Genomic DNA, 11,670 nt, shown 5'->3' on the forward strand with positions numbered 1-11,670 from the left:
ATGTTTGTTTTTTAATGTTTAACTGCTTGAAGACCAGGTGTTTAGATCCCCTACCTGGCCAGGCCATTTTTACGCGCGCCGCGCCCCCGAGCGGGCGGATGTAACAGGACGTGTATACACGCCCAGTTACATCCAAGAAGCTCCCGGCAGGCCGTGTATACACAGCGGCTGGCCGGGAGGTAGTTAAAAGAACATGGATTTTGTTTGGTATATTGTTTAAATAGCCCATGTTCTGTTTATTTAAATGCAAAAAAAAACAAAAACATTATTTTAAAAATGTAAATTGTATGACAATTACAGTATTAAACAGAGTCATGTTGCCATCCACAGGCTGCAGTGGGCTCTGCAGGCTAAAACTAATTCAGTAAACTGCCAATATAAAAGTAAAATATTTGGCCTTCAGGAAATGTTTGCCATAATGTGCTTGTATGCAGGGCATATTAGCACATTATGGCAGACTTACCTTGCAGACGAACCCCTGCTCTGAAATGTCAACGCTTCCTTCCATCGCTTTCTTCTCCTGTTCCTCTTCCAGGTTTAGTGTCTTTGTACACAAACACTGACAGACAGAAAGCAGTGATTAGATCTCTGGATCTCTTCTATCATAAAAACCCTACCTGTCTGCATTTTATTTAAAAAAATGGGATTTAGCTTTTACCATTTTAGGCTTACATGTAATCACTATGGCATAGCTGACAAAGTGATCAACCTGATTGGTTCCTGAACATTAGTGGGGGCTGAAGCTGTCAGTGACTAGAATGTAAACTCAGAAATAGAAGTGACTGAAGCTAGCCATAGATAGGCACAATATCACTGCCTTCATGCATCTTTGCCCACTGCCAAGCCTAGAAGCACAGATGGGTGAATTTGTGCGAACATTTGTGTTTAGCCAATGGAGAAGGATGGGGGAGGATTATTGTATTACAGTTTTTTTGTGATATCAGTGGGAAAACAATAGTGGTTGCACAAAGCTTTCCATCCTATCCAGGGTAAAACTTCCCCCTTAGCCTAGTGGTACAAGGGTGATTTTTAGTAGCTCAGTCCATGTCTATTATTACTAGTAATGTATTGTTAAGAGTAGTGATTGATCAGATGCTAGTTTGTCATAGTGATCAATCACAAACATTTGAAGCATTGTATGATTATTCAGAATCAATAACAAATGTATGCTACATGTGTCTGATTATTGCAAGAGATTTTAGTAGAACAACTGAGCTGCTAAACATTGCCTATTGAGCTCTAGGCTTAGAAACCTTGTTTAGTGACTCACTAAGTAGTGAACTCAAGATAATATGACAGCCCTGGAACTTGTATTTTCAAAAATACAATCATGCTCCCAGAGTACTTCCCTGCTATATATTTCACAGTTCATTTTTTAACATACATCTTTTTTCTGAAGCCTTCGGAAAAGTCACGTGGAGTGCTGGGTCCTGTTCAGTCTTCTTACAACGGTGGGAGATCCTACATAATGCAGAGAACAGAGCTGATGTGATGATGCCAGCGCCACTCTTTTCTTTAATACACTTCAATGTGAATGAAGGGTGCTGTGGTGCCCAGGATGCCCAGCATTCACAATAAGGGCCTCTGTCTTACAGGTTGAGTGTTACTGGACATCAGTTAACCAGAAAAACTGCTTTAAACATATCCCGGCATTTGTAACAGGCTGAGCAGTTCTCCGTTCTTCTCTCATGTCTGAAAAACAATGTCATGGTGTGGTTATTGATTGACGGTGACTTTATGATCGCCAGTTTACGGCTTTTGTATTTATTCTGAACAGTGACATATTTACATTTTTATTTTCCAAAAAATGTATTTTATTGTTGTTACCCGAGTGTTTCTTGTTTTAGTACTTGGGAGACAGAGTGTCAGAGAAAGTGAAGAGTAAAGTGGTGGGCCTCTTGTATAGCTGGACAATAGCTCTTCCTGAAGAAATCAAAATAAAGGATGCCTACCAGATGCTGAAAAGACAAGGTATAGTGTTCCACTTGCTAACCTATAACAGCCACTGACAGACCTGCATTCAACAATCTGACTGATCGAGACCAAATATACAAATACAGTAAACTCCCTATTATTCGCCATTCAAGCAACCGGCACTCTCATGCAACTGGTAAAAAAAATCGAAAACATAATATGTCCTAAAAAATTTGAGGTTGCTTGAGACATGGGGACACTAAAAAATTAGTTAACAGCTACATTTATAAAGTTACTCACAAAATTCTTTGTTTACATCTTGCAGCAGGTCAGTGGCTAGATTCCGCGGTCTGCAGCAGAATGTAGACAATAGGGAGCAATAACCAGCCCCCTATTGGCTAGTTCAAATTGCAATAGCCAATAGCAGGCTGGCTATTGCACCCGCCCACTGAGTAGAGGAGCGGAGCTGGTTGGTGGAGGTTGCTTGAGAGTTACTATTAATCCTCAAGCAACCATAATACAGTTATCCGGCATCTACTGATCCCCGTGGATGCTGGGAGTTTACTGTATTAACCCCTTCATGACTGAGCTTGTTTTTAGTTTCTGTTCGTAAATGACTGACACACTTTTGACATTTTTGCTGTGTGATTCTTCCACAGCAGTAATATACTTTCTTACAAAGTGCACCCACACATATTATATATTGTTTTTTAGAGGACAGATAGGGCTACATATTTATATCACATATGTGTGTCTAACGCCTCACTTAGGACAAATAAAATATAAAAAAAGAGAAAAAAACCGTTTAAAAAAAACACTTTTTTCCCAGTTTTGATTTGTAGTATTTTTTTTTAACAAAACCAGCACAGCTAAAAAAAAATGCAATACATACATTCATTTATTTGTCCCTTATTTTTATTTTTTTTACACTTTTCACTATTTTTTTTAATTTATTTACACTTTTCACTTTTTTTATACTGACAAATTTTATTTATTTAATTATATCAGGCAGTCATTGTGAATTAATCTCACTATTACTGCTTGATAAATTAATACATTTTGATTATCAGGCTGCTTCAAACTTCAGAACAGCCGATAATAAGTTAGTGACACTGATCCTGCAGCAGTTCAGGATTCAGCTGTCACTATAGGTTTTCTGATTGTTGCAACAACGATCAGCAAACTGAAACATTCTTCTTCCAGGAATAGATACATTATAGGAATAGACACATTATGTATCTATTCATGAAAGAAATAAAAGCCAGTATAGCTTGAGAGAGATATCTCTCTCGATCTATACGAGCTGTCAGAATGCCGGCAAAAGCCGGCATATGTGTGTCCCTCTGCTTTGACTCTCAGACACCCGATATTAAGGTATCGGGTGTCTGAAAAAGGTTAACCTTTCATTAATGAATGCCTCTGTAGTAAGGGCATCCATTAATGAATGTTAAAAGCTGATTCTCAGCGTTTAACAGCCCTCTAAAGAAGCAAATAACTCGTCACGTACAGTGTACGTGACAAGTCATTTGGTCCCTTTGTGGCTGGACGTACAGTGTACGTCTCCCGTCACGAAGGGGTTAAGATAAAACAAAAACCTAGCACTCCTAAAAATAAGAAATAGAATGGTTAAGCAGCCTGCTGTAAAGATATATACAACCACAATGAAAATAAAGATTTAGTGGCACTTAATATACAAAATAAAAAAATATTGCATAGACAAATCTGCAGTTTAAAAATCCATTAAAGTCCATAGATTCACTGACACTATGAGGTCAAAGTGGATAACTTCCTCCACCTAAATGTGGGATTTGTGCAAGTGCTTGGATGGTTTTATAGCCACCTGAATCACTTCAACTCAAAAGCCAGGAGATGTCTGGAGAAATGTAAACTGACTCCCAGCTGCTACAGCATCTGAGAGACAGGTTTCAAGGCCCTGTTGCCACAGACGTAGTACGTAGTACGTCCCTGGCAGCACATGGTTTAATGTAAAATGAAGGAGAGGGTTCTTTACCGTCAGAGCAACAAAAATGTGAAACTCCCTTCTCCAGGTAACAGTAACAGCTGGAAGAGTTGACAAATTCAAAAAATCTCTAGATGTCTTCCTTGATGAGCACAACATACAGGGATATGTACACTTTTAAATAGTTAACTTAATCTGACACACACACATTGGACTGGATGGACTTGTGTCTTTTCCAACCTTATTTACTACCCTGTTTCCCCTAAAATAAAACCTACCCCGAAAATAAGACCTAGTACTATTTTTGGGAATTGCTAAAATATAAGACCTACCCCGAAAATAAGACCTAGTTGTGACCATTCCCAGGGCCGGTGGTGGCATTAGGGGGAACTTGAAGAGCCACGGGAGAGAATCAGCGGTGCCAATGAAGCCAGCGCTAGAGGAAGCGAGGCGGCAGCGGAGGGAGCAGTGCCGCATAAGGCGATGCTTCATCTATAGCGCTGGCTCCTGTCACAGGCGGAGTGATATCAAATGCACCCCGCCTGTGAGAAATCTATAGTGAAAGTGCGTTTCGCTCATTCTGGCCAGCGATTGGAAAGGTACGGCTCCCCTGATTGCCCTGATCACCCTATTCTTAACTTGGCCATTTTGGATTATCTAATTTGGATTTGCATTAACTTTGGATTGTTGTACATTAAAAAAAAAAATAAGACCTACCCCGAAAATAAGACCTAGTGTGTTTTTTTGAGCCAAAAAAAATATAAGACAGTGTCTTATTTTCGGGGAAACACGGTATGTAAGGTCACAGGGATTGGTTTTTATACCACATCAGGAGCCAATGTGTTTCTAAGAAGAGGTTCCTTACTATATACTACTAAGGGTTTATCCTGTAAAGTAGATGCAAAGATATTACAGTTTTACTAATACATGTCAGAGTTGCCAAACTTAGTACAGGCGTTAAGGTCTGTTTTTCATTCTTCATTATTGGGTTCAGCTATTACCGTACAAAGTTATTGTTGAATCCAGGGCTAGACAAATTCCAGGAGAAAGGATAGTCAGTGCTTCTTAAAAATTACCACTGGTGCCTAATTTTTTTGGGGGGTTATCTCTAGTTGTCAATGGAGCTGGCTCTAGGATTGGACAGATTGGCTCTGAATTCCATCTTAAAAGAGAACTATGGGGTAAGTGTTTTTCCCCATAGTTATCTTTAGGGTCATGGGAGGACATATACTAACCCCCTCCCATGACCCAAAGCTCAGTATATAGCAGACTATTGCCCGCAAAATACTGAGAGCGTCTCAGCCGGGACGGATCCTGACAATACTGTCTGGATCTACCCAGCTGTGTGAGTGACAGCTGGCTCTGCCTATCTAGAGGTAGAGCCAGCTGTGCCCGTTCCCTCCCCCGTCCGTTCATCCACTCAGCGCTAGAGGATCGGAGAGGCGAGGGGGAAATCCCTGCGGGGAGCCGTGACTGACAGTCACCCCTTACTGCAGGGAGATGATCGAGAAGTGAGCGGATCGGCGACATGTTTCTGCTCACTTCCCGATCGATAGAGGTGACCTGTGACAGCTTCTTTGTCACAGGTCGGCTCTAACTATGAGGATGAGTGGAAATCACCTCATAGTTCTCCTTTAATTTATCCACGTCTGAGTGAATCCATAGGCCCATAACACAAATTTGAAAATAGGGTCATAGAGGTGTGAGAGCTGAACTGATAAAGATTATGCCCCGAATACACGCAGATTAAACTGCACATTAGTAAAAATAAATGAATAACGCAATTAATAATCACTTTGCATTTAGCTGAAAGCTTCAAACTGTTGTTTATACTATATTTGTCGGTATTTCAACTGTGTTTTCCCTTTGGTTCCCTATGCCAGGAATTGTTCTCTCAGACCCAATAATTCCAGTGGATCACACTCTGATTCCGTCACCTCCAATTCGCCCTAAAAATCCAATTTTTGATGATGAGGAGAGATCTAAGGTAATACAAAGTCTTTGTAATCCATTTATAAACAATTTGCATAGCCATTCACCCTGCAAATCTCTGTGAACGTTAGTTTTAAGCGAGTAGAGGCAAAAACGAAGGTTCTTTTTATATTTTTTTTCCAGGTAGAATGTAATGTAATACCGCATTATGGTCACTAGATGGAGCTGAGAAGCACATGAAATAAAGACTTATCCATCTAGTGGTTTTAATGTGGTATTACATTCGACCTGAAAAGAAAATACATTAAGAATGTTTGTTTTTGCCTCTATTCACACAGAATGAACATTCACAGAGATTCACTAGGTGAATGGCTCTGCAAATTGTTTATAAATAGACCCCACTGTGTCACTTTTTTTTTAATTTTATGATTTTCCTAACACAGTATGGTTATTTTGCTATTTCAGTTGTTGGCTAGATTGTTGAAAAGTAAGAATCCAGATGACCTGCAGGAAGCCAACAAGTTAATTAAATCCATGGTAAAAGAGGTTAGTGAACACCTACTGATAGACCACACGATTATATAGCATGCATAAACGCCTCAAGAATCATGTGTTACATCAAAGGAATTTGTTATTGGTATGCGGTACAGCATTTATCGCCACAATTATATTGTCTGTGGGCCGTTCTTCAAATCTTTCTTTTTTATGTTGCACTTTTCAAACTTGCTCAGTGGATGAGTAGGAGTTTTCGAAAAACAGGAGCCCCCCTGGTTGGTTGTATCTCTATAGGGTTTATTTATGAATGTTGAACACACATTTCACCCAGGATTCACACATTTTCCCAAATCTATCTCATTGCAAACTGTTCAACTACTGGGTATAACATGTGTAAAAGAGTTTCTAAAAAGAGCCCTATGAGATGCTACCTTCTTGCTGTTGTTTACGCTGAGACTGTAAAAGCCAGGACATCACATTATTAGAAGATAAGAGGTTTCCATTTGTATTGGAAACATTTTTTAAGGTTCCTGCTTCTTCCACCACTCAACAATTTCCTCAGTATTGACTATAAACAAGATCCTAAGATCATTAAAACCCTTGCCAGGTATGCAAAACCTGGAAAGGGGGGCTTTTGAAAAACACTCTCCCACAATGAACTTTGTATAGTATAAAATTATTTATTGCAGTGGATTCTTTGAAGGCCGTAACTGAAGATGAAAGTAATATAATTATTGGATGCCTCCGAACACTGTTTTTTTTATGACTTAATGTTATGAAATAATGAATTTGATCTGACCTTGGCATGACGAGATATCTGCCAAATGTTTCATAATTTTGTTCCCAACTTGGCTGAGATTTGATAGTGGTGCCTGTATATAGAAGGGCTTATTTCCTTTCCAATGGAGGTCTCTTATCTGCAGCATAGATTATCTAACATATAGTAATGTTTCTGCAATAATGCATATTTACAATACCAGTGAGTACTCGTGTTTCACTTGCATTGCTTGATTAAAAATGGTCATGGGCAGCCTTGATACACCTACCTTATCTAATGGGATTGTGTGAAGCTGTTTTGCCGAGAAGATAAATGTCCTTACACATTAATATTTTGGTTTCTGAGATGTTTCTTTCATGCCAGATGACTACATAAGTAGCCGTATTTTGATCAGGAAGTCCACTGCATGCCTCTTCATCGATGTGTCTATTCTTTCTCTATGGAACTCTTTTTCTGATAACTAATTGTTGTGCACTTTGCAGGATGAGGTGAGAATGCAGAAGGTGAGTAAGCGTGTTCACACTCTAGAGGAAGTGAATAACAATGTGAAGCTGCTTCAAGAGATGTTGACACACTACAGTAAAGAAGAATCATCAGAGGGCGACAAGGAACTTATTAAAGTAAGATATTGCCTGGAGGGTGATTATAATAGCTAGGTTGGAATAGGTGATGGTCCTAGATAGTCTGGATAAATTCTGGTGTTACAGTACTGTCACACATATTGAGAGGGTTCTTAATGTATGTAAGGACTGAATTCTAAAATGATTGCTATTTATGGGATAACGTTACACATTAGCCAGTATCAATAACACTCTTTAAGCACTCACTGCTCCAATTCTGCCGATGGATTCCCACAATGAAGGTCTCTCGGGGCAGGATAAGGTGCGCTTTCACCTGTAGTAATACCGACACAAAAAGGTGCCGCACTCCAAGGATCTTCTGACTGGAATCCGTCAATCTGTATGTGTGTGTGAATGAAAACATCTTATGCTCCAAAATCCCCAATGTACTTATTATTAGTACAGGTATTTATATAGCGCTAACAATTTATGCAGTGCTTACATACTGCACATTCACATCAGTCCCTGCCCTCGAGGAGCTTACAATCTAAGGTTCCTATCTCACATTCATAAACACACTAGATCAGGGGTCAGCAACCTTAAACACTCAAAGAGCCATTTGGACCCGTTTCCCACAGAAAAGAAAACACCAGGAGTCACAAAACCCTTTTGACATCTAAAATGAAGATAGCACTGCATATATCATTTTTTACCTTTATGCTATGTATAGCATGTATATAGGTATATGTGGGCTTAGTAACGCACTGGACTCAGGGCTTAGTAACGCACTGGACTCAGGGCTTAGTAACGCACTGGACTCAGGGCTTAGTAACGCACTGGACTCAGGGCTTAGTAACGCACTGGACTCAGGGCTTAGTAACGCACTGGACTCAGGGCTTAGTAACGCACTGGACTCTGGGCTTACCTGAGACCCCGCAGAGCCCACCTGAGAGTGACCCTGCAGAGCACACCATAGATCCTGCGCAGCCCATCTGAGACTCTCTATGGTGGGCTCTGCAGGGCCTCAGGTGAGCTGGTCGCCGGGGTACCTTTCTCTGTACCTTCTCCCAACTCCTCTTACTTGTTGCTGCTGCTGTGGCCTGGCCTCCTCCACCCCCTCCCGTCACCTCTGCCATGCCGCCCGTGGTACAGCTGATACTCATGTAAGAGGCTGCCCAGACTGCTCACATGGGTACCGGCCGTACCCCCCTGATGGCGGTGTTCTATCAAAGTTTGTGACTACGTTACAATCTGTGGCGGTGACGTGGTCACACATTTCAATGTAATCACGCCCAGTTTTTTGGCGGTGGAATGTGTGACCACCAATTGCTCAAGCATTTCAACGCTGTGCCAGCTGTTCCAGGGCAGATTGGCATCGCAAATCATATGTGCAGGAGAATTGATCTGCCCTGGAACAACTGTTCGGTCCTGAAATGTCACTTCTATCTGACTCTGTGAGTGTGATCTCACATTCCACCCCACTCACAAAGTCGGATAGAAGTGACATTTCAGGACCAACAGCTGTTCCAGGGTAGATCAGTTCTGCACATACGCTTTGCGATGCCAATCTGCCCTGGACAGGGAGCCGCAGCAGGGGGATGAAAGAGCCACATGCGGCTCCGGAGCCGCAGGTTGCTGACCCCTGAACTAGGCCAATTAACCTTCCAGCATGTCTTTGGAGTGTAGGAGGAAACCAGAGTACCCTCTAGAATTACTGTTCTGGTCTAGAATTATTTCAAGCCAGGCTATGAAAATTGAACAAAATGGCCAATCTGGTATATGGTGGATGTTTAAACTGGTATTTGATACACATATGTAAAACAAGAACCCTTGTTTTGGATTATGACTATAAATAATTGCTAGTACAATTTACTTTTATTGCTGAAGTATAGTATGTAGTTATGCATCACTCTAGGAGGCATTTCTTTATTTTGTGAACTTCCAAAAAATGAATATGGTAGCCATACTGTTTTGTCACACAAACATCTTTCACTTTCTTCCTTTTTTTTTAGGAGCTGTTTGAGAGATGTGAAGCAAAGAGACTCACTTTGTTTAAAATGGCTAGTGACACTGAAGATAATGATACTAGTTTAGGTGAGAAACTACCCTTATAAAGCATACACGTTCCTGGTATACATTTTGAAAGAATGTACATGTAGGGTATATTTATTATATTGCTGATTTATAATATTAATGGTACATTGTCTACACTAAATGATAAGTATATTCATGGAAATTCTGTTCTCTCACACAGGGGACATTCTCCAAACTAGTGACAATTTATCACGTGCTATCAGTCTGTTCAAGAAGATTGTTGAAGGGCAAGACATCAATGGGGAACCGGAGCTTTCAGAGACAGCGCACAGTAAAGGTCGCTGACGCCGATTCTGGGCTTTTCAACATGCACAGTTGCATATTAAAGCACGCCTTTCAATTATCCATGCTGATCATTTAATTTTTGTATCTAGCAGGGATGGAGTCCAGCAAAAACCTTCCAACACTCATTGATCTAGGAGGGTTTGAGTCTTCCACTCCAGCTGTGGATTCAGAGCCACCCCCTACAGCAGAACAGGCTTTTCCAGCACTGATTCCCATTCTTCCTCCTCCTCCAATTATACCTCCACACTCCCACATTCGATCCAGTCCAGTAGATCAGACTCTAGCTCAAATGAGCAGTGCATCAAACTCTGTGTGTTTGCTTGATGAGGAGCTATTGCACCTAGGTAAAAAAATTTTTGCCTTAATGTTATTGTTAGAATAGTCAGATAGAATAAATCTTCACTGAGCAACAATAAAAAAAGTTTACACCTTCTGATGCAGATTTGGCCACCTGAATCCAAGAAATGCATGTTTAGTGTTCCCTGTCCACAGTAGTTACTCCCAAAGAACATCCCAGCAAATACTTTAAGGGCTTGTTCACGCCATGTCTGGAGCAGATCTGCAAACTCAGTGCAGTGCATTTTTGCGGCGATTTTGCCATGTTCCAGTGCGTTGTTTTTTTTAAGGTTAAAATTGGCTTTCAGGTGCAGTCCAGTGTGTTTGCATGCGTTCCAGAGCAGAGAAAATGAGACAAGCAGTATTTTTTTTGTCTGGACCAGAACGGACTGCGTTGGTGTGAACAGAGCCCAGAAATACCATAGGGATACATGAGAATGCTTTTTTGATCCGGGGAAAAAACTGTTCTGGTCTGGCCATGGTCCGGACATGGTGTGAATAAGCCCTAAAACGTCAAATGTATTTTGTCCATTAACGTCAACACAGCAGAGCTTTCCCAGTGGTAACAAGATTTGAGCTTGCAGTGTCTCGTTCACACTTTGTTGGTTTCTTTCTTACAGGTATTTAAATAGTGTCAATTTACACAGCGCTTTACATACTATTCATTGACATGAGTCCCTGCACCCTGGGAACTTGCAGTCTAAGGGCTAATTCACACCAGCCCCAGTGTGTTCCGGCCCAATTCTGTCTGGAACGCACTGGATCGTATTCCGGCCAACTCACTTTGTTTTGGGGCGGGAGGGGGCGTGGCAGAAAAAAAGCTGCATGCACAATTTTTTCTGATTGGACTGGAACGCAGGCATTGATGTGCCACGCGTAACAGTGCGAGTGATCGCACTGTGGCCGGAGGGCGTGGCTGCGGTGCCATTGACTTCAATGCACCGCCACGCCCCCTCCCGCCCTAAAACAAAGTGAGCCGGCCGAAATGCGATCCAGTGCGTTCTGGCAAAAATTGAGCCGGAATGCACTGGGGCTGGTGTGAACTAGCCCTCAGGCCCCTATCTCACAAACACACTTGAGACAAGAGCCAATTAGCCTACCAGCGTTTTTGGAGTGCAGGAGAATACTGGGGAACCTGGAGGAAACCCTTGCACACAGGCTCCATGCAGATAGCATCCTGGCTGAACATGGATTCGAATCAGAGACCTCAGTGAACAAGACCTTCCAGAGTTAAAACATGTCACCATTGGGGAAGCTGTGCTGTTTTGATCTTAAAGGAAATGCATGAATTTGTAGTTTTGTGTATATATATATAT

At 41.4% G+C, this 11,670-nt stretch overlaps 1 protein-coding gene across 2 annotated transcripts in view; it reads left to right on the plus strand.

Annotated features, from left to right (window-relative positions):
• The window catches only part of GGA3 (golgi associated, gamma adaptin ear containing, ARF binding protein 3), a 36,568-nt gene that overhangs the window by 20,638 nt on the left and 4,260 nt on the right, over positions 1 to 11,670 (plus strand). Inside the window, exons 5-11 of one of the 2 annotated variants that reach the window (XM_018561556.1) lie at positions 1,848 to 1,971; positions 5,758 to 5,861; positions 6,272 to 6,352; positions 7,562 to 7,699; positions 9,652 to 9,733; positions 9,894 to 10,010; positions 10,108 to 10,362. In XM_018561556.1, the coding sequence (XP_018417058.1) occupies positions 1,848 to 1,971; positions 5,758 to 5,861; positions 6,272 to 6,352; positions 7,562 to 7,699; positions 9,652 to 9,733; positions 9,894 to 10,010; positions 10,108 to 10,362 (901 nt within the window). The remainder of the gene's footprint in view (positions 1 to 1,847; positions 1,972 to 5,757; positions 5,862 to 6,271; positions 6,353 to 7,561; positions 7,700 to 9,651; positions 9,734 to 9,893; positions 10,011 to 10,107; positions 10,363 to 11,670) is intronic. The other variant, XM_018561557.1, reaches the window with a different exon arrangement.

Source organism: Nanorana parkeri, unplaced genomic scaffold (genome assembly GCF_000935625.1).
Source record: "Nanorana parkeri isolate BGI_ZX_2015 unplaced genomic scaffold, ASM93562v1 scaffold529, whole genome shotgun sequence".
In the NCBI taxonomy this organism is placed as follows: Eukaryota; Metazoa; Chordata; class Amphibia; order Anura; family Dicroglossidae; genus Nanorana; species Nanorana parkeri.